Here is a 21,049-nt window from a genome sequence, read left to right on the forward strand (position 1 = left end):
CTTTGACAAAGAAGGAGTGAGGCTTGAAAGTGATTGAAAATTGTCGGAATAGGAAGATATTCCTTAAAGTGTGAATGATAGGGATATGTAGGCATCATCATACATGTTCAACTACACATTACAGATTAAACCGTCTCAAATTTGAGATAAATAAAAGAATAAACCAGCTGACTGACATATGATCATAGTTGTAATTGACCACTTAATTCCATAGAAGGACAAACACGTCAGAATGAAAGTTGTGTGCGCAAAGGAAGGGAACAACTTTTTTCATAATAAAAGTCGTTTTAGGAAAGCATTTTCTTTTGATCTGTTTTTATTGTTTCCTCTTGTTTTTGGTTGTTTTAAAGAAATGTTTTATATTTAAACTTAAAAACTCAACAAAAAATCCCAGTAAGAAAGTGAAAAACAATAAAAAGAAAAAATATATCACAATTTATGAAGAAACAAATAAATTAGATTTTTCACACTGTGGTTCAAGGCTTCCATGATACTTTAGTGCTGTTAAATCGATTAATTGCATCCAAAATTATAGTTTGTGTTGATATATGTGTACTGTGTATAATGTTCATACTCATTCTTGCATATATTTAATAATTATTTCCATGGATATCATAATATCATATCCTATTTATATTAATTATATAAAAGTCATATATTTCGATTGGTCTCCAAAGAACGTGTTTCAATGAGCAAGGAGGGCATTTTGGTTTACTACACCGCCCTGCTAAAGAAAACAAAGAATCTGCATAGATGAATGAGTGATTGGTGTAAAAATAGTTATTTTATTTCATCGTGACATAAGGAGACTCAAAATATGAAGACTTTTTCTTTGAAAGTGAATTACACAGAACATACATTGGCGGCTTCACACACTTCCACGTAGCCCTGAAACAAGGAAGCAAGAATGAATAAACCAAACAGACGCTCTTCCCGCCGGTCACTGCTGTGGCTGTCACCTGCGTGTTCTCCAATTACTCTCACTGATCCGCCTTCATCAGTACGGTGGGTGATAATAGATCTGAATCTGAGCTGTTGTTATGTTGTTTGTTCTGACTGGGGGAATACAGATCTTACTTTCTTTCTTCAGTCAGGTGACTTTTAAAGTCTTCATGTATTTTGTCAGTGTTTACCACTTAACGTTACCAGTGTAGTCATGCTGGTTTGAACTAAATTGGCATTGGTCACTTGAACTTTTGGTAATCTTAGTGAGGTTTAAATGCTGTGACATGAGCGCCATCGATGAATGAAAGGGCTCCATTCAAACACACTGAAACAGGATGCTCATGCAGCTGGTGAAGGTTGAGCCACGTAGTGCTCTTACAGGTTTAATAAGGATAGGACACACCCACATACCTGTAAACAGTGATCCAGTAACGTTAATTACATTCACCTTTGTATGTCTATATTTCTGTCCGCGCTGAAGGCTCTCAACATGCGTCAGAAGATCTTGGTGACAGGAGGAGGTGGATACATTGGCAGCCACTGTGTTGTGGAGCTCATAGAGGCTGGGTATCACCCTGTGGTCGTCGATAATTTCAGTAATGCTGTCAGAGGTAAATAACACTAAACGGCAGAAGGTCCTTGGTGGTGTCCTGAACACATTGCATTACAAAGAGTCTCAGAAATATCCTGCACACACAGTGAGCCCTTGTGTGGAATATAGTATAGTCCGTGTAACTCAGCTTTTTTTTAAATATTAATTTAAATATTTGTATTTAAATTCATGTATTATATTGTATTTAAAACGGTTGTATTACATTCAATATTTAACATTTTATATATATATATATATATATATATATATATATATATATATATATATATATATAATTGTTAATTCAGTATTTTGGTTTGGTAGCTAGCTAATAGTATTTTATAAATAGCTAATTTTTTTCAAATGTTTTTTTTTTTTTTTTTTTATGTCCATCGTTTGTTTGTGGATGTGTGTTTTGTTGAGGAGAGGGTGATGTTCCAGAGAGCTTACGGAGAATAGAGAAGTTTCTGAATACTCAGATTGAGTTCCATGAGCTGGACCTTCTGGATAAACCTGGACTGGAGAAAATATTTAAAAAGGTAAAAAAAATATAAAATATTTTTTTATATATATGCCGTTTACTCTGAGGAAGCAAGGGAGTGTCTCCTCAACAACTGGATAAGAACAAAATAAATATTTTAAAAAAAAAATGAAACAAATATTAAAAAAATGTAACATTAAAAAAGTCACTAGTTTTTATAAAGTAACCCTGTTCAACAGCAACATCTGTAGGTAAAGTTACAGTGGGAGGCTTGCCTTCCTTTAAAACAGACCCCCTAGCGTGCAGTGGGTTTGATGGAGGGGTAGTTGAGGATGAATGAGTCACATGAGAGGCAATGCCTCCAACGATTTATGATTGGTGATGGTTAGATATGATTGTTTTGTATAATAAATCCTACCTCTTGTTTTTGTGCTTGTTCTTGAATCGGTCTGAAACTCTGAATAAATAGAATAATGGTGTTAATGAGATGACTAATTTTAAAGTAAACAACTAAACCACTTGATTATCACTGCTTTGACACATCAAAATCAAACTTGTAATGGCCTGAAAATATGATGACTAATTTTTTTTCCAGAGCTGTAATTGTATTTGGTGTGGGATTGAGGACTTAGCCCCTTAATTTTAAAAGACCACCGCACACCACTGCTGAACGAAGACCAGCTTCAATGTATAACAGCGTCCTCTAGTGGTTAATTGAGTTCAATGTTTTCTTTCTGTCCTGTGTCCCAGCACTCCTTCTATGCAGTGATGCACTTTGCAGGATTGAAAGCTGTGGGTGAATCTGTAGAACAACCTTTAAGATACTACAGAGTCAATCTCACAGGAACCATCAATCTGCTGGAGGTAAGAAATGTGTCTGAAAATGTAAATGTCTTTGCATGGATTGTCCTTATGCATGGTTAATTTTCATGCATGGAGTGTCCATATGAATCTGAATCTTGACATTCAGATTTAGTACAGTTAGGGGTCTGTTTGTGCATGTTAGTGCTTTCAGCTCTTAAGGAATGCCTTACTGGCTGTGGCTCTGTTTGTTTCCGAATCAGGTGATGCAGTCTCATGGGGTGCGTAATCTGGTCTTCAGCAGTTCTGCCACCGTCTATGGAGACCCCCAGAAACTTCCCATTGATGAGCAGCATCCAGTGGGTGGCTGCACAAACCCCTATGGCAAGACAAAGTACTTCATAGAGGAAATGATCAGGGACCAGTGCACAGCAGAGAAGGTAGTTAAACACACTGTTCTGACCCTTTTGCGTCAGTGTGGCATGTGTGTAACTGATAAAATGACTTGCAGGACTGGAATGCTGTGCTGCTCAGGTACTTCAATCCCATTGGTGCTCACATCTCAGGACAGATTGGTGAAGATCCACAGGGAATCCCAAACAACCTCCTGCCTTATGTTGCCCAGGTGATCTGTCTGAGCACTTAAGGTTTAAATAATTACATTTGTGTCTGTGCATTGTAAAAGACATTGTTCTTTCTCACTTGTATGGCAGGTTGCTGTTGGCAGGCGAAAACATCTGAATGTGTTTGGAAATGACTACAGCACACCTGATGGAACCGGTAATGAGATGGTTTTCAGCACGTTATCTTCGTCTTAACTGCTGTCTCTTATTAATTAATTTCTGGAGTTGCAATTAGTTTCTCTCTCATATTTATTATGTGTTTTATGAGTTATTGTTAAACTATTAAACAAAGTTTTTTTTTTCCATTTACAGTTTTTCTCAATTGCTTAAACACTATTTCTGAAACCTTGCTCCATTTTCTGAAACCATTAAACACAAAACCTCCTCTTCAAGCACTATTCACAAAACCTCTGACTCCTCTTGCAAAATGAAACTTTCGCCTCAAAACAGTTTTGCCTGTGTTCAAAATCAAACACTGCTCTCAAATCATAAACAAAGTGATCAAAATGATAAACACTATCAAGCAATCAGTAAACAATACAGCAAAAAATAGAAAACACATTGTTCAAAACATTCTCAGGCAGAAGTAAATTTTTAATCTCAAAACAAATTTCATATTTTTCTGTCATTGTCTTGTAATCATAGTAGCTCAAAATTGGTCAGAAATTATTACTACTCTGCTTTGCTTTGCAATTTTTTGTTCTTACTCTTGCTTGTAGCCCTATTTTTACCAACTCATTCTCATGAAATGCATATTTATACGTCACAATTATTTTTTATGTGCATATGATTTGCATTGTCACCCTATTGGGTAGGTTGAGGTGTTTGGAGTACGTGCACATAACACAATATAAAGTACATATCATATGCACACGAAAACTGCATGTGTAACATATGCACATAAAAACTCATTTTGGCACATAAATCACGCGATAAATACAATTTGTGCTATAGATATGCATTTTCATTAGATTTGGCTGATTTTTACAGTACTGTACTCTGCATCTCACAAACTTGTCCTTTGTTGATATGAACCTGCAACCAGTCAAAATCTATTGAGCAGTCAGTAGCCTACTGTAAACAAATGGAAAGCAACATGTTCAGGGCAATATGATTTGTTCATTGTACAGTATACAGCCTACAATGCACTGTACTTATATTGGTTGTGTCTCATCATTTGAAACAGATTAAATCAGTTTTGAGTGGTTGTGTTCAATCAATGACATTGTGTTCTCCATTTGTATTTGATTGTTGTCACTTGTGTTAACCCGTATGAAGGCATGTGCATTAGAGTGCAGAATGTGTCTTGACAATAAGAATGTGTTTAGAGTTTAGCTGAAAAGTCTAAGTGAGATCTGCAAATTATGTTTTACCATGTGAAATGGTTTAAGGTATTGACAACAGACTGCACAATTAGCTAAATGAGTTCAGGCAACTGAGAAATTTGTTCAACCGATGGGTTTTAGTGTTTTAGCAATTGAGAAAAACTGTAATTAGTAATTGAAATAAAGCTTAAAGCTGCTGTCCGTAACTTTTTTTTTTTGTGTGTTCAAGATTTACAAAAATTATATAATGAGAATGTCCAACATGAATCCATTTTCCAAACCGTGTTTTTGTCCTACCCTGGATCATTATGGTACACTTATAATAAGTGTTTATATTGGGACTATTTCAGGCCAGACTGGTAGGAACCGCTGCGGAGGTGCACAGCCCGTGTGACTCGCCATAGACATAAAACGGAGAGAAGTAGCTCCAGCTGCAATGTTCTTCCATAAGACGCATGCAGTACTGTTTATTAACCGCTAGAGCGCAAAAAGTTGCGGACTGCAGCGTTAAATAAAATATAAATATTAGATGGAAAACTTTGGCATAAAAACTTTAAATAATTAGTTTAAGGTAAAGTACTACATTTTCTCAAACTAATGAGATATAAATAAATGAAAGCCTAATATAACTATTTAAATTTATTTAAAAACTAATAAAAATGACACAGCACATAACAAAATTACTAAAACTTAAAGTCAAGCTAAAATGAATAAATAGTGTAGCATTATTTAAATAATACTAAAAAAAACACTGGTTTTAGTTGAGTTTTTTCCACAGGTGTCTGGTTTTGGTTTATTTCGTCTTTATTTTAGGGCTGTCTTAAGTTTGTGCTGACTTTATGAAAGCTAGAAAAATTGTCAGCAGTGTCTTGATTTTTCCTATTCAGTCAGTGCCATTTTAAGGTTTAATTCAGGTGGTTGTAAAACTTTCCAAGTTCTATAATATGTTATTTATAACCATGTTATGTTATTTTATTTTAGTTTGCTTTGTAGTCATGAAAATCTTCAGTTATGTTGGTTTTCAGTTCAGGACATTCAGTTCATTCCGGTTAAGATAATAACTCTGATTTATTCTTCCTGGCTAGGTGTGAGAGATTATATCCATGTTGTTGACTTGGCAAAAGGGCACATTGCTGCGGTCAGGAAACTGAAGGACAGCTGTGGGTGTAAAGTAAGACATTCTTTCTTCCTCTTTAATGTGCTCTGTTTTTCACATCCTTTTTTCTCAGTTTTTTACCTTCCTGTCCTGGTCTCTTTGTAGGTTTATAACCTTGGCACAGGTACAGGCTACTCGGTGCTACAGATGGTGAATGCCATGGAAAAAGCTTCAGGTCGAAAGGTGAGGTGAACCTGCTGCGGTCCAAAGCACATATATATAATTTATATATGCATGTACACAATTTGTTCAGCCTAAGGTCACCTTTATGAAATCGGATTGTGATGTTTTGAATATTCTCTTCCTCTGGTTCCAGATTGCCTATGAGATTGCTCCTCGGCGGAGCGGGGATGTGGCCTCCTGCTATGCAGATCCAAGTCTGGCAGAGAAAGAGCTGGGCTGGAAGGCTGAATACGGCCTGGAGAGGATGTGTAAGTGTAAACCATCAAATCAATTCATTTTCATTCTGCAGTGTGCATAAATAGATGGGTGAGAAATACTGACAGCTCCCAATTAATCTGACTGTTTTATCTAATCACAGGTGAGGATCTATGGCGCTGGCAATCCAAGAATCCCACGGGATTCAGTAATGGAACACTGCCTTGAAACTGGATGAATGCAGACTGTTTCTTACAAAAAATAAGGGAATTGCACTCATAGCAAAAAAACAAAGCCAAAGTGGGACAATGAAGTCTTTCATTTGTAATAATTATATGTAAAATCATTATATTACAAGAAATCTAAACATAAACAAAAGATTTAATCTAATTCAGCATCTGTCTTTTTAAAATGTACAATATTTGTATGCCATCACTTGTATTAAAGCACACTGATCTATGATTATTTTTACTTCCTTGTCAGTGAGATAAGAAAAAATAAATTGAATATGCTGCATTTTCTTTTTATTGTATGTTTAAGTGTTTTTTTTCAGCATTTCACTGATTGTTCCGTGTTTTTGTCGTTTTTTGGCAGGTTATTTTAACAAAACACGTGCTAGAATAAAACATCTTAGATCCGAGTGTATGAAATGAACGTTCCCTGTCAAACCAATGGCGCTGTTTTCTATGAGACAATGGGGTCAACATAAGTGCTAAAAACCTAAATGGGACATTTATTCATTTTCAGGGCCAGAAGCCGTGAATGTATCGGTTTTGCTGTACAGGGGCGCGTGTGCTTTAAGCGGTTCTCCGGTCCCGGGCGCTCCGGACACCCACGTCAGCAAAACGTTTTTCCAGCACAACCGGGTTTCGGTCTTTCGGGCAAAGCAGGAAGTGAAAGCAGTTCGCCCTGATAACAAAAGCTGGACAAATACATCCAAAGTAGGCAGAGAAATGGAGATGGTTTGTGAAAGTGGGACATGTCGATCGTATCGGAGTGCGGGTGACGCGGGGCATCTGTGAGTATTATGTTTTAAGAGACTGGGGGAAACGGGTGCCCGGGTAAAGAGGGTGGGCGAAGGGGACCAGCACGAGGCTCAGCGTCAACCCGCGGGGCGTCTGAGCTCAGGTAATCCGAAATATGAAAAAGGGGTGAAGGTATTAAAAAGCCGGGTGTTTTGCGTTTTAAAATCAAGTCTGAGGTCGGTACGGTGGGCGGCTCTCCACGGACGACAGGGTTCCCATCAGAAACCACCCCACTGCCCATATCCCCGTATCTGACAGGGTTTATTCGTAATGTAAGAAATGCAATGCCTCGTTATCGATTAAATACCGTTTTAGGTACGTTAAATACAGGCGTGTGTGTGCGTTATCTCAGGTATTACTTTTTCCGTCGGGCGTTTTACACATAAAGGGCGCAGAGCACTTTAATCTCATAATTTACTTTTCGTCCGTTTTCTTGGTTCCTACGGATTGTATGGCTTTATATTAATTGGGTTATTTATTTATTTACTCGTGTCTTAGTTACAACGTAACCCAGTTTTGGTATTTGTGTGCGCGTGCTGCGAGGGAAGACGAAAGATGGAGAGATTTTTTTTAACAGCAAAAACGTCCCCTAATTTTCTTTATTGCCATTGTTTCAATGTTTAACGCGTCAGTGTTAAACCCGCGTTTGTCGTCTTCTCTCCCTCTTTCTGTTTTTCCTCTTTTTTTCTCCCTTCTTCTCTCCCTTGTTACCCGATGCGCAAAGTCGGGTGTTGCCCCTTCCACAGCGAATGTAGATGATTGACAGATGTGCAGTCCAATCACAGAACAGTAAGGCGGAGTTTTACTGCCTCCTTGTGAAATCAAATCGCTGCCATTACGTCACACAAAGCACACATACACGCTGCAGAAATAAAGTAGAAGTTATTATGAATGTAATGGATAATAATATACTGTGATCCTCTGTATGTGTATCTTGTATGTTGTGTATGTTATGCAATAAAATGTTTTTTTTAATTCAATAAACCATTTTAAATAGTTAATTATGCTATAAAAATATTTATAAAGTTCTCACTTTTTTTCTTATTCAGGCCTATTCACAAATGGACCAGTGCAGATATGTCAGCCATTCACCAGAGCTGTTTGCTAAAGCAGCTGGACCAGCAGCGGCATCAGGAGTTGTTCTGTGACTGCAGCGTGCTGGTTGAGGGTCAGATTTTCCGTGCACACCGTAATGTCCTGTATGGCAGCAGTGGATATTTCAGGATGTTGCTGTCTCAGGGAGCTAAAGACACTCTGGAGTCTGTAAGTGCTTCTTTTGATGTCTTCAGCCCTGACATCTTTGCCATAATCCTGGACTTTATTTACTCTGGTCAGCTAGAGCTCAACAGCTCTAATGTAATAGAAGTGATGTCAGCCGCCAGCTACCTGCAGATGAATGACGTCATTTCCTACTGCAAGGCCTTCATTAAATCTTTCCTCGAGATCAGTGCAAAAGAGGACGATGAGAATCGGTATTTGTGTCTGTCGGACAGCAGTCCGCTTCAGGACAGACGTGAGAACGTCATCGAGCCGTCCAACATGTGTGACGTAAGCATGAGCTCTCAGACCAGACTCTGGGATGAGCAAGAGGATGAACAGCCACAGGAAGACTTCAGGGGAACCAGCCCGCAGCCCTCAGGGCTTCAGCAGAACTCTCCTCCACAGTCCAGCCTGGAGGCACAAATGGAGGAGGAGCAGTACAGCTCTGTGCTCCCTGAACGCAGGAGAAGAGGAAGCAGGAAAAGAACCGCCACCAGTCGCTTGGTAACAGAAGACACTTCTCTCATTGACCTTCAGGGGGTGGTATCACACTGCTCTCAGAAAGCAGACGAGCTGTACGCAAACCTTCCGTCAATTGTTGGGGTAGTTGGGGTGTTCAATAAAGGTAAGCGCTACACTGCCGTATAAAACAGTTTATTCTGCTAAACGTGACAGTAATGATTTTTACAATGTTACAAAAATATATTTGAAATAAATCGTGTTCGTTTGAACTTTCTGTTTATCAAATATTAAGCAGGAGCACAACTGTTTTTAGCATAGACATTAGATAATAAGAGTTAATAATGATATGAGTTAGTAAAAAATGTTTCCTGGGCACCTGTCAGCATATTAGGATGATTTCTGAAGGATAATTTGACCCTGAAGACTGATGATGCTGAAAATACAGCTTTTCCATCACATTTTCTATTGTAATATATATAAAATGTAATTTATTCCTGTGAAACTTTTAAATTGTAGAACTTTTTCACAATATTACTGTTTTTAATGTTTGTTTGTTTTTGTTTTGTTTTTGTTTTTTAATAAATGTAGCCCGGGTGAGCATAAGAGGCTTACTTTAAAAACATAAAAAATAATCTTAGAGTTAAAAGTTAAATATTAATTTTATTTCATTATTTTCAATTTAACATCAATATAAAGTATTGATTTTGAGTACAGATTTAGGCACGTATAGTGACCTTCCAGGTCTGGAGCAGGCACCAACAACATACTGTCACTTTCCCTAGGCTGCCCATTGTACATCCTCAATACTGATCTGTAGCACAGAATACTATGCACATACACAGATACACAGTTTATCCAAGGTTAGCGTTGGTTGACCTCCAGTTCTGACCAGAAAGTGTCCCAAACGTATTGATACCATGTGCTTTCTCTCAGTAAGAGGTACAGACAATATTCAGTTCTCTTGATTAAGTAAAATCATAACTGAAAAGAATGATAAAAAAATCATTATAATAATTATAATAATATTATTATACATAGTGTGTGTGTGTGTGTGTGTGTGTGTCTGTCTGTCTGTCTGTCTGTGTGTGTGTGTCTGTGTCTGTCTGTGTCTACTGAAGCGGCAATGGATTTCAGAATGTACCCCTTTCAATATTTTCTGTTTATATTGCATTCTAGGTTTTGATCAACAACCTAAACTTGAACAGTAGTTAAATGCAAAACATTTCTCCTCTAGGCCTTTATCATGCCCCTGATTCTTTCTCTATTATGCAATGGGTCTGGACTTTGTAAACAAGACATGTATTTATTAAATTGGCTATCAAATAGTTATTTGATGTGGTGATGCGTGAAAGGGATCTGACAGTCACTGTCTCTCTCTGTCTCAGATTCCACTCCCTCTATGCGTTACAAATGTCCTTTCTGCACGCACACAGTAAAGAGGAAGGCAGACTTGAAGCGTCATCTCCGCTGTCATACAGGTGAGCGTCCGTATCCCTGTCAGGCCTGCAGCAAACGTTTCACTCGCCTGGAACACCTACGTAGCCATTTTGAGACGGTGAGAAACACTCAGCTTCACTGCTCATTGCTGTACATTGTCATTCATTGTCATGCTATTGTTGGTCATTAATCATAAAATCATTTCATATATTGTACTTCCTGTGTAATCAGGAATGCTGTTTAATCTATATATATATATATATATATATATATATATAAGTATATGTTTTTCTGTCTGTTAAATAAAAGAAAAACACTTGTGTTACACAGATTCATCAGGCCCGTAAACTGGTGTGCAGGAAGTGTAAACGCCATGTTACTGAAGTCAATGGGCGAGTGGTAAGTGAGGGAACCCGCAAATACAGGCTGTGCGACGTTTGCATTCAGGAGAGTGGCTACAGTGAGTTAATCACAGATGGAACTGAGGATAAGGATGGCCTGTTGTTGGGTGTGGAAGAGGACATGAGTGAGAACAGGCAAATTACATGGGTCATGGACGACGATGACCTCGCAGAAGATTCTGGAGCAGATCTCATAATCCAGGAAGTGGAGGACAGTGATGAGGAAGCCAGTGGAAAGTGATGATATGTTTGATTGTGTGTGAGGGTGAATGGGTAAGAGCTGTATTTTTTGGCAGTTTAACATCCGTTATAATTTCATAAGGAAAATGATTGTGCGTTTTTGTACAAATAAAATAAATTTCTCATTAAAAATCAAAAGTATTTAAAATATAACTGCTTTTATAAAAGTACAAGTATATTTCTGTAATTTAAAGTATATTTAGTTTATTTCAAAGGCATTTATTGGCAAAAGGACAATGTGGTAATTTAATTTAGATCCAAGGCTGTTACAATGGGATTTTTCTGTAATTCTAAAAAAATCAAACTTGTGTTAATCCCAAGGTTTACATTTTTCATTTTATATACGTTGCTGCATGGAGTCCTTGTGACTTACTTTGTGTGATGTGAAACAGACTCATTTATTTATTTAAATCGCAACAAGTTATGTTGTCACAGGCTCATCTTAAACATTGTCTAAATAAAATATTATATGTATGACTGTATGTGTTTCTCTTTCACTATGGAAATATATTCTGCTATTCGTTTTATTTTGAAAATGATTTAAGATAATTTAGACTAAAGAAATATATTTTAAATACATGCAGTGTGTGTAAGAATCATTAGTTACATTTAACCAGAATAAAATACAAATGCATTTGCTCATTCTAGGTTTACACTCACATTTAACAAAAAACATTGGCATTTTTCACCCTCTGGTCGGGTCAAATAAGAAAACATTTAGCTCTCGTCGCTATGATGGTGCAGAGGAATGACGGTGACAAGCCTCTCGAAATCCGCTACCGTATTATCGCGAGATCTAAAATCATTATATGACATTATGACGTCAGAAGGAATGGGGGCGTGTGAAGATGGCGGCGCTCATGATGAGGGTTGGTCCTGGTCCTTTCGCCTCTGCTCGGGTTCACCGTCCTTCTTTGCACTCCTTTGCTGCCGTCGTGCTCAGATCCGTAAGTTTTTGTTTACTGCTCTAAACGTGACCATGTTATGTAGTTTGTATTTGCCCTTTTGTGGTGCATATGTATGTTTGTAAACTTTGTGTGTGTGATTTGACAGGTCAGTGTGTCTGCCACCCAGTCATTCCCAGAGAGAGTGAAGATTGTGGAGGTTGGACCCCGAGATGGACTTCAGAATGAAAAGGTGAACGTCTTTTCTTTTTCTGAATTAACCTGCATTAAAATCCAGCATGACAATGTGCAGTGTAGTTCTACTTCTGTTTTACCAACTGTCATACACTGGTGACTCAAATTAAACCTTGATTTCTGAAGGTAACGTTAGTTACTGTCAGCTCGGCAAATATTGAGTTTCAAAGGTTAAGTACAGGAATTTTAATTATCTTTAATATTAACATAAGTGCTGTTAATTCGGTTAATTGTGATTAATAGTATCCAATAAAAGTTTGTTGTTACATAATATATTTGTGTATACTGTGTTCTGTAAATATAGTCATTTATGTATACTTTTAAGAAATATTTGCATGTATTTACTGTATATATATATATATATATATATATATATATATATATATATATATATATATATATATATATACACATATACAAATATTTTTTTTTGAAAATTCGTAAATGTGTGTGTGTGTGTGTGTGTGTTTATATACATTATTTTGGATGCAGTTATTCCATTTGACAGCAATAATTCATATATAACTGCTAAATTCTGACTTTTTTCTCATTTAATTAATTTATATATATATATATATATATATATATATATATATAGAGAGAGAGAGAGAGAGAGAGAGAGAGAGAGAGAGAGAGAGAGAGAGAGAATAGAATTTAGCATAATATATACATAACATAATAAATATATATACAGTGGCATGAAAAAGTATCTGAATTTGGAATTTCTCACATTTCTGCCTAAAATCACCATCAAATGTGATCTGATCTTTGTCAAAATTACACAAATGAAAAAACAGTGTCTGCTTTAACTAAAACCACCCAAACATTTATGGGTTTTCATATTTTTATTGAGGATAACATGCAAACAATGACAGAAGGGGGAGGAATAAGTAACTGAACCTTATGCCTAATGAGACTTTTAGAGCAATTAATACCAATTTTTACCAAACAATTTAAGTCAGGGATGTGTCCAATCACTGAAGAGTGGCTTAAAGCTGCCCTGCTCACTATCAAACACACACCTAGAAAGAACTGTGTCTTGATGAGAAGCATTGTCTGATGTGCACCATGGCTCACTCAAAAGAGCTCTCTGAAGACCTGCAATCAAGAATTATTGATTTGAATAAAGCTGGGAAAGGTTACAAAACCATCTCTAAAAGTTTGGATGTTCATCAATCCACCGTTAGAGAAATTGTCTACAAATGGAGAGAGTTTGACACTGTTGCTTCTCTCCCAAGGAGTGGCCGTCCCCCAAAAATGACAATAAGAGTTCAGCACAGTATACTCAGAGAGGTAAAAAAAGAACCTTAGAGTGTCTGCTAAAGACTTACAGAAATCACTGGCACAGTCCAATATCTCTGTGCATACATCGACTATAAGTAAAACACTGGCCAAGAATGGTGTTCATGGGAGGACTCCACGGAGGAAGCCACTGCTGTCTAAAAAAAAAAATTGCTGCACGTTTAATGTTCGCAAAAAGGCACTTGGACAGTCCACAGAACTTCTGGCAAAATATTTTGTGGACTGATGAAATGAAAGTTGAACTGTTTGGGAGGAACACACAACGTCATGTGTGGAGGAAAAATGGAGAATATCCCCAAAATCAACACCTCATCCCCACCGTAAAGCATGGTGGAGGAAGCATCATGGTTTGGGGCTGGTTTGCTGCATCAGGGCCTGGACAATTGCAATCATTAATGGAGAAATGTATTCAAAAGTTTATCAGGAAGTTATGCAGGAAAAGCTAAGGCCGTCTTTCAGAAAGTTGAAGCTAAAAAGAGGATGGATGCTGCAACAGGACAATGACCCAAAACACAGAAGTAAATCAACTTCAGAATGGTTTCAGAAGAACAAAATACACATTCTGGAGTGGCCAAGTCCTGACTGGAACCCCATTGAGATGCTGTGGCTTGACCTCAAGACAGCGATTCATGCTAGACATCCCAGGAATCTGACTGAACTGGTCCAAGATTGATCCTAATCAATGTGCCAGACTGATCTGCAACTACAGAAAGCGTCTGGTTGAAGTTATTGCTGCCAAAGGGGGGCAACCAGATATTAAATGTGATGGTTCAGTTACTTATTCCTCCCCGTTCTGTCATTGTTTGCATGTTATCCTTATTAAAAATATGAAAACCTATAAATGTTTGGGTGGTTTTAGTTAAAGCAGACACTGTTTTTTTCATTTGTGTAATTTTGACAAAGATCAGATCACATTTGATGGTGATTTTATGCAGAAATGTGAGAAATCCCAAAGGCTTCAGATACTTTTTCATGCCACTGTATATACCTGCCTATATATGTTTTTTGTTTTTATTATTATAATTTTTTGGTCTAAAATGTTTCATAATATTGGAATAGTTCATGGAAATGTATGATGGAAATGTATGTGTGAGAAATTCCGGGAACCATGTAATGTGAAATAGGAAAGCTATATATTATCTCCTGTTAAACACAAACTCTGCGTCCATCAGGCCATCGTTCCCACTGAGGTGAAGATCCGTCTGATTGATATGCTCTCTGAGGCGGGACTTCCTGTCATTGAGGCCACAAGTTTTGTTTCACCTAAATGGGTCCCTCGGGTGAGATACAATACCACACCACACCACACCACACACACCATTGAAATATGCAAACATTTTATTAATAGACCTTCACAACATAAATTGCTATAAAATAGGAATTATGAGAGAATCTTTGATGTAACTATTGAAGTTTGGCTGCGTTTGATTGGCAGATGGCTGATCAGGAGGAAGTGATGCGGGGTCTCCACAAGAAACCTACTGTGAATTACCCCGTTCTAACCCCTAATCTGAAGGGATTCCTGGCTGCTGTGAGTGAACAGACTTTCATGTGCTATACTACTTATGTGTATACTATCATTCAAAAGAAGTAAAAAAAAAAAAAGAATCCTGAGAAAAGAATGTAAAAAAAAATGTCTACAAAAAAATGAATCAGCAACATTGTTTACAACATTAATAATAATAATACAAAATGTTTCTTGAGCACATAAACATATAAGGAGAATATCGAAGGATCATGTGATGCTGAAGACTGGAATAATGATGCTAAAAAATTCAGCTTTGCCATCACAGGAATATTTCTCTTTTTTTAATCAGATGAAGGCTGGTGCAAAAGAGGTGGCAATATTTGGTGCTGCATCAGAGCTCTTCAGTAAGAAAAACATAAACTGTTCTGTGGATGAGAGTCTTGTGCGCTTTGAGGAGGTGATGAGAGCGGCCAAACAAGAGGGAGTTCCTGTGAGAGGGTAAGACAACCGTGGATTGTACATTTTTAGTTTTTCCCATAACCCAGTGTGCAAAACTTTAAAATGACCGCTCTTCTTGTTGAAAAATGTTGCTCTTTTTCCTAGCTATGTGTCGTGTGTACTGGGTTGTCCATATGAAGGGAAGGTATCTCCAAACAAAGTGGCAGAGGTTGCTAAGCGACTGTATTCCATGGGGTGCTATGAGATTTCACTTGGTGATACCATCGGAGTAGGCACTCCGGGTGGCATGGTGGAGATGTTGAATGCTGTGAAGAAAGAGGTTCCAGTGGAGGCTTTAGCAGTTCACTGTCATGACACTTATGGACAAGCACTTGCTAACATACTTGTGGCATTACAGGTAAGTGAGTCAGGGGGCGTGTGGAACAATTACAATTTTTACTATATTTATATTGTTTTATTATAGGGATCTGTGGCACACCCTTTAATATGGTTGTATTTGAGGGTCTCTGTTGCACACCCCTTTTCACTTAAAGTCACCAAACTTCTATATTCTTATAGATCTCGTCAGGTCAAATAACTTTCACGCTCATAGTCATACGCCAGCCCAACAGGAAGTCAGCTATTATGGGTTGTTTGAAAAATGCATGCTCTGGAATTTGATATACTTCTCCTAGGGGATTCAGCCGAAACTCCGTCAACATGAAGCTAAGACATTGAGGATGCTAAATTCCATGCAGATTTTTGATATCTCAAACGATTTGGCTGTGAAACAGATTTATGGCGAAAAAAGAGAAACAGGACGTATGTTCATTCTACGAGGCCGATCACATTGATGTGACCATTATGAGTCAAAGTCATAATGCCACCAACTGGCAGCAGGAGCTGTGACTTTCAAATAAGCTTTGAAATATCCCTCTATCCGATTCATTTCAAACTTCGTCAGAGTAATGACAAGACAGATGTACACCTGCAAAAGGATTATTGATGTCTTGAATACTGTTGTCATGGCAGCATTTCATTTAATATTTTTATTTTACTCTTAGCATGCTTCGAATTGTAAAAGGAAGAGAACCTCCTAAAAGGAGGTGCTCAATAGCGCCATCTTTTGACTGAAGTCATACTTTTGACAAAACTCTGTACATATGTTGTTCTCATCAATTCGGGACAACTTTCTAATTCAAAATCATTAGCTCCAACCAACAGAAAGTCAGCCATTTTTGTTTGAATATGTATTCTTTTAATCAAGCTCTGAATGAACTACTGCTCCAAAGGGCTTCAATACAATTCACACCAAACGTTCTCAACATGATGCCCATATATTACAAATGCTAAATTGCAAACGGTTATTGGATATCTTGTTGACGTGGCGAGGGATTATGAGAAAAAGTCTCATATCTTCTAAATAAAGTATATGCCATTTATTTCTATATAAAATAATACAAATTAAATGTTTTTAAAAAATACAGATCTAGGTTAAATAAATAAATTATATGTAATACATAGTGTAACCACTAGACTTTGAAAGCATAGGCCTCTTTTTAAACAGGGTTGAGAAAAGCCTTGTTGCTGAAAACAGGGTTTTCATATACATTACTAATATAAGCTATTGAATTTGGATATATAAGACATTATAATGTCTCAGTTTAGATGTTACTTTTTTATATAATGTTGTTGAATTTTCTAGCTCAACTTGTAAAAAGTCTCTAACTTATCCTTTGATCTCATTCTGTGTACTGGCGGTGGTGCTGGGGCTTGGGCCCATCATTGCTGCTTGCAGCCATATTAGTCTATTTAGACCTGCTCTTTGTGTACATAAGGTGCATTATGATCTTGCATTTTTCACATTATTAAAACGAGAAACTACTTTTTAAATACAACACACTTTTGCTTCCTGTGCTCAATTCTAGAATGGGGTAAGTGTCGTGGACTCATCCGTTGCAGGGTTAGGCGGCTGCCCTTATGCCCAGGGGGCTTCTGGGAATGTTGCAACTGAAGATGTGGTCTATATGCTGCACGGGCTGGGAATCCATACTGTAAGTCTAACATGACTGTGTGTGTTTTAAAATGTACTTATTCTTTCAGTCAATTTTTACTGCCGTCTCTAGATTTTTATTTTTAAAAGTTCTGGTCTGTAAATGCATCATCTTACTAGCCCTACTCAAAACAACTGGGTTTTGATGTGTTGTAGGGCTGGGCGATATGGGCCAAAAAAATATCACGATATAATTTACCATATCAGTCGATATCGATAAATATCACGATAAATGTAAAAGCTTAATTTCTTTTAAAGTTTAAAGGCATATTTTTGCTCCTGAGTGAAATATGTAGAAAACCGACAGTTAACTGTGGTTTTAAACTATCCTTTATTGTCAAAACATGACAAACACTTCTCAAACAGGTGAACAATTTATTTAAACTGAGGTAGATTTAGTTATTAAAATCTTAACTAGGGTCAGACAAAATTCTGGCAGTGTCAAGATGGGATGCTCAGTCCTGTAATGTGACTTCTATGACAAACACCAAATCAAAGACCAATAGGAGCGCAGAACCTGGTGGCGCAATTAGTGAGACAACTAACCACCACTTGCTCCATTCACATCATCTTTTTTCTTCATTACAAGAGAAGCCATGATCAAAATTAATGCTAAAGATCATTTTTGTTTGCTATCCACCATTTCAGTCCTGCATGTAATGCAGCTGTCTTCTTGCGTGCATCCGTTTTCAATGCGTCTTGACTGTCGTAAACTCAACTGAAATCCCACAGTGTGACATGACTATCAGCTGGAAACATGTTCGTACAGTCTGAAACAACTCATAAAGAACTATTGTAAATCGTACATTGTGCACATGGCTTAATTTTTATAACACAAAAATATATTTTCTTACTTGAAAGTCTGGTTAAAAAACAATTTTTAATCAATTATACCACCCATTCAGACTGTAGTTTCTGTGTTTCAGGGAGTGGACCTGCCCAAACTCTTGGACGCTGGCTCATTCATCTGTCATTCACTGAACAGAAGGACAAATTCAAAAGTAGCTCAGGCCTCCTGCAAGCTCTAAAGTCTTCTAAAGTGATCGTAGTGCCTGGGTTCACTGTTGTGAAGGTTACACTGTTATCCCTTAGTATACAGTAAAGCCTCTTCATTTACAGCATATTTGAAATAAATATCTCTAATCACAGTGGAGCTAGACTCTGGGGATGAGCACATCCGTTCTCTACTGTGAATGTGGGAATTAGTCTGGTGGTGAAAAGGACATTTGTGAACTGTATCATCTCATATTCACAACCAGACAGACCAAAATTGTTCTCTTGTGCCTTGATAATTGATGACAGTCAATCACTAAATACAGAGTATGTTAATTTCTAGTAAATGAATTTAATATTTTGTGTACAGCTGAAGTAAGATTAATGTATGATGCCTAAAGGCAATACATGCTAGAGAGGGAAGTAGTTTGACAGAGTATTGTTAATCAAATGCAAATATCTTGCTGGTTAGCCTGTATCACGGTACTAATGTTAATTTATATAATTACTAATGTGACAATGTCTCACAGAATAAGGGGTCACACACAGTTTTGTGTCTAATGTCCCCAGAGCTTTGTCTGCATGTCATTTTGGCTCATTTTGAAACGGAAATATCTGTCATTATTAGTAAAACGCAGTACAACATTGGTATTCATAACACACGCATTCAAATTAAAACTCAGGAAATGGAAATAATGCACCACAAAGATAACCGATTACTGATGAATTTTGTTCCTCTCCAGGAAAAAAACTTAATTGAAGGAAAACCCCTTTACATAAGCAGTATGTATTGTTTGTTACGGGAACAAATCAAGCAGAAGCTCTGCAGGTTTGTTGAATGCCTTTAGATTTCCTTTAATTTATTGATACATGTCTTGTTGGTGTTTCTCTTTGTGGTTGACTGATATTGTTTTTTTGTTTTTGTTTTTTTAATCTTCAGCCTGTATGTTTAAGAAATTACTCATTTTAATGATTAAAGACAATAAGAAAAGTGAATTTATGAGTCTTTGTGCAATGTGGTAAACCGTTATATTTAAACTAGAAAACCTTTTTTTATTTAAAAACTGTTTAAAAAAAAGTAAGAATATTTTTGTCAAGAGAAAAGGAACTAACTTTCTGTTACTGTTAGGAAACTTTCTTTAGTTTTGTTTATTTGTTGAAGGCTGATGAACTGGACCAACAAGTCTCGCACATTTACGCATTTTGTTTGACATCATACACCAACCCTGAAAAACGTATTCGGTCATGCATTACTAAGGTTTGATAAAAAAACGTTTTCGAATAGCTCTCCTACTTTCATCATGAAGTGGCATCTGGTAAATGGAAGGCTGGGGACTGCATGTATGTATGTGATTATTCTGAAGAATGACTTAATAAAAACCAAGTTCATATATTAATACCTTGAAATATAGCTCTTTATGAAATATGATGGTGATTTCCGAACATTCATAATAAAGATACCAATTGATTGGGTAAGCACTATAATGTTTTCCAGAGATTTTAATTTGATCCAAAAAACTGTTAGGACTATTTTCTATAGCGCCTTTAAAGTTATATGTCAAAGCGCTTCACATAAACAGTATGGACAGTATAAAATACAATAAAACAATAAAAAATAGTACATTTAAAATAAACATTAGGAAACTAAACAAGTTGAGTCACTCGCTAGCCTAAAAAATGGGTTTTAAGTAGAGATTTCAAAACACAAAAAGAGTTAGCCTGTCTAATCTCATTGGGAAGAGCATTTTTAATTTTAAATCTGACTTTAATTTTATCTGACTCCAATTCTGTGACTTCGTTAAATGTGTTGCGTTTGTAACTTAACAGCTAATGATGATGATTCGTTGTAAATTATTTTGGATCGTTGCTTTTTTCAACTAGTGTCTTATTTTTAAATATTAGTTCATCAAGGGACCCAATATTGCACAGAAGCATCCGGATTCACTCACTCACAAACAAAAACTGGCCAGTTCTTATATTAGTCGAAGGATTGCAGAGTGAAGTGGTTGCACCTGCTCACTCAACAAAACGTGTAATTTTAGTAATAGACACGGAAGTTGTAACTTGCTAATCAGAAATCAGATAATCTCAAAATCCTGTGCCCCATGCTCCTGAGTAGCCTACTCGGTTTGATTTATCCTGGCAACAAAAATATCCTGCGGAAATAAAGGACGCCACATTGTACCCCTAATTGAACATGAATCCATGGTACACAACTTTCGCCATAAAAATATAAAGCACAATTACAAAGTATGAAAATGGTTTTAAATAGTCATTGTATCTGGCACTGATACAATACATGTGTGTGAGTGCCTCTAAGTCAGTTATACAGCACTGTACTCTGGCTACGTACAGCTTTGCTACCCTTTCGTAAATACCCAGACCAGAACAAAGGGTTGTAAATATTTTCAGGCAACACCTAGTTTTAGAGAGAGGGTCAGATTTCTTAGAAGAGAACACTCAAAAATGAGCACAGAATTCTCAATGTTTCAATCTTTCTCATCCTATCAGTGACTGCAGTGAAGTTGAG

General features: G+C 37.0%; 3 protein-coding genes across 5 annotated transcripts; all 3 read left to right on the top strand.

Annotated features, from left to right (window-relative positions):
- Positions 1-882: 882 nt before the first annotated feature.
- gale (UDP-galactose-4-epimerase) lies at positions 883-6,826 on the top strand. Of its 2 annotated transcripts, none has more exons than XM_067455494.1 (11): positions 883-1,005; positions 1,427-1,556; positions 1,961-2,076; positions 2,769-2,882; positions 3,083-3,259; positions 3,331-3,444; positions 3,533-3,599; positions 5,853-5,938; positions 6,029-6,106; positions 6,240-6,354; positions 6,465-6,826. In XM_067455494.1, exons 2-11 carry the CDS (start codon positions 1,436-1,438, stop codon positions 6,527-6,529), a joined length of 1,053 nt encoding a protein of 350 aa, XP_067311595.1. In that variant the 5' UTR covers positions 883-1,005; positions 1,427-1,435; the 3' UTR covers positions 6,530-6,826. The 2 variants fall into 2 exon arrangements, with proteins under 2 accessions (XP_067311595.1, XP_067311596.1); XM_067455495.1 differs by having other exon boundaries at positions 1,964-2,076.
- A 127-nt stretch (positions 6,827-6,953) lies between these two features.
- On the top strand, positions 6,954-11,563 carry zbtb8a (zinc finger and BTB domain containing 8A). Of its 2 annotated transcripts, none has more exons than XM_067455492.1 (4): positions 6,954-7,319; positions 8,376-9,211; positions 10,434-10,603; positions 10,816-11,563. In XM_067455492.1, exons 1-4 carry the CDS (start codon positions 7,255-7,257, stop codon positions 11,125-11,127), a joined length of 1,383 nt encoding a protein of 460 aa, XP_067311593.1. In that variant the 5' UTR covers positions 6,954-7,254; the 3' UTR covers positions 11,128-11,563. The 2 variants fall into 2 exon arrangements, with proteins under 2 accessions (XP_067311593.1, XP_067311594.1); XM_067455493.1 differs by lacking the exon at positions 6,954-7,319 and adding an exon at positions 7,398-7,429.
- Positions 11,564-11,956: 393 nt separating this feature from the next.
- hmgcl (3-hydroxy-3-methylglutaryl-CoA lyase) lies at positions 11,957-19,979 on the top strand. Its single transcript, XM_067455496.1, has 8 exons — positions 11,957-12,073; positions 12,180-12,263; positions 14,740-14,847; positions 15,003-15,098; positions 15,385-15,533; positions 15,639-15,891; positions 17,402-17,527; positions 18,453-19,979. The coding sequence occupies exons 1-8, from the start codon at positions 11,975-11,977 to the stop codon at positions 18,552-18,554; spliced, it is 1,017 nt and encodes a 338-aa protein (XP_067311597.1). The 5' UTR covers positions 11,957-11,974; the 3' UTR covers positions 18,555-19,979.
- The last annotated feature ends 1,070 nt before the right edge of the window (positions 19,980-21,049 follow it).

The sequence above is a fragment of the Pseudorasbora parva genome, chromosome 10, assembly GCF_024679245.1.
Source record: "Pseudorasbora parva isolate DD20220531a chromosome 10, ASM2467924v1, whole genome shotgun sequence".
Taxonomy (NCBI): domain Eukaryota; kingdom Metazoa; phylum Chordata; class Actinopteri; order Cypriniformes; family Gobionidae; genus Pseudorasbora; species Pseudorasbora parva.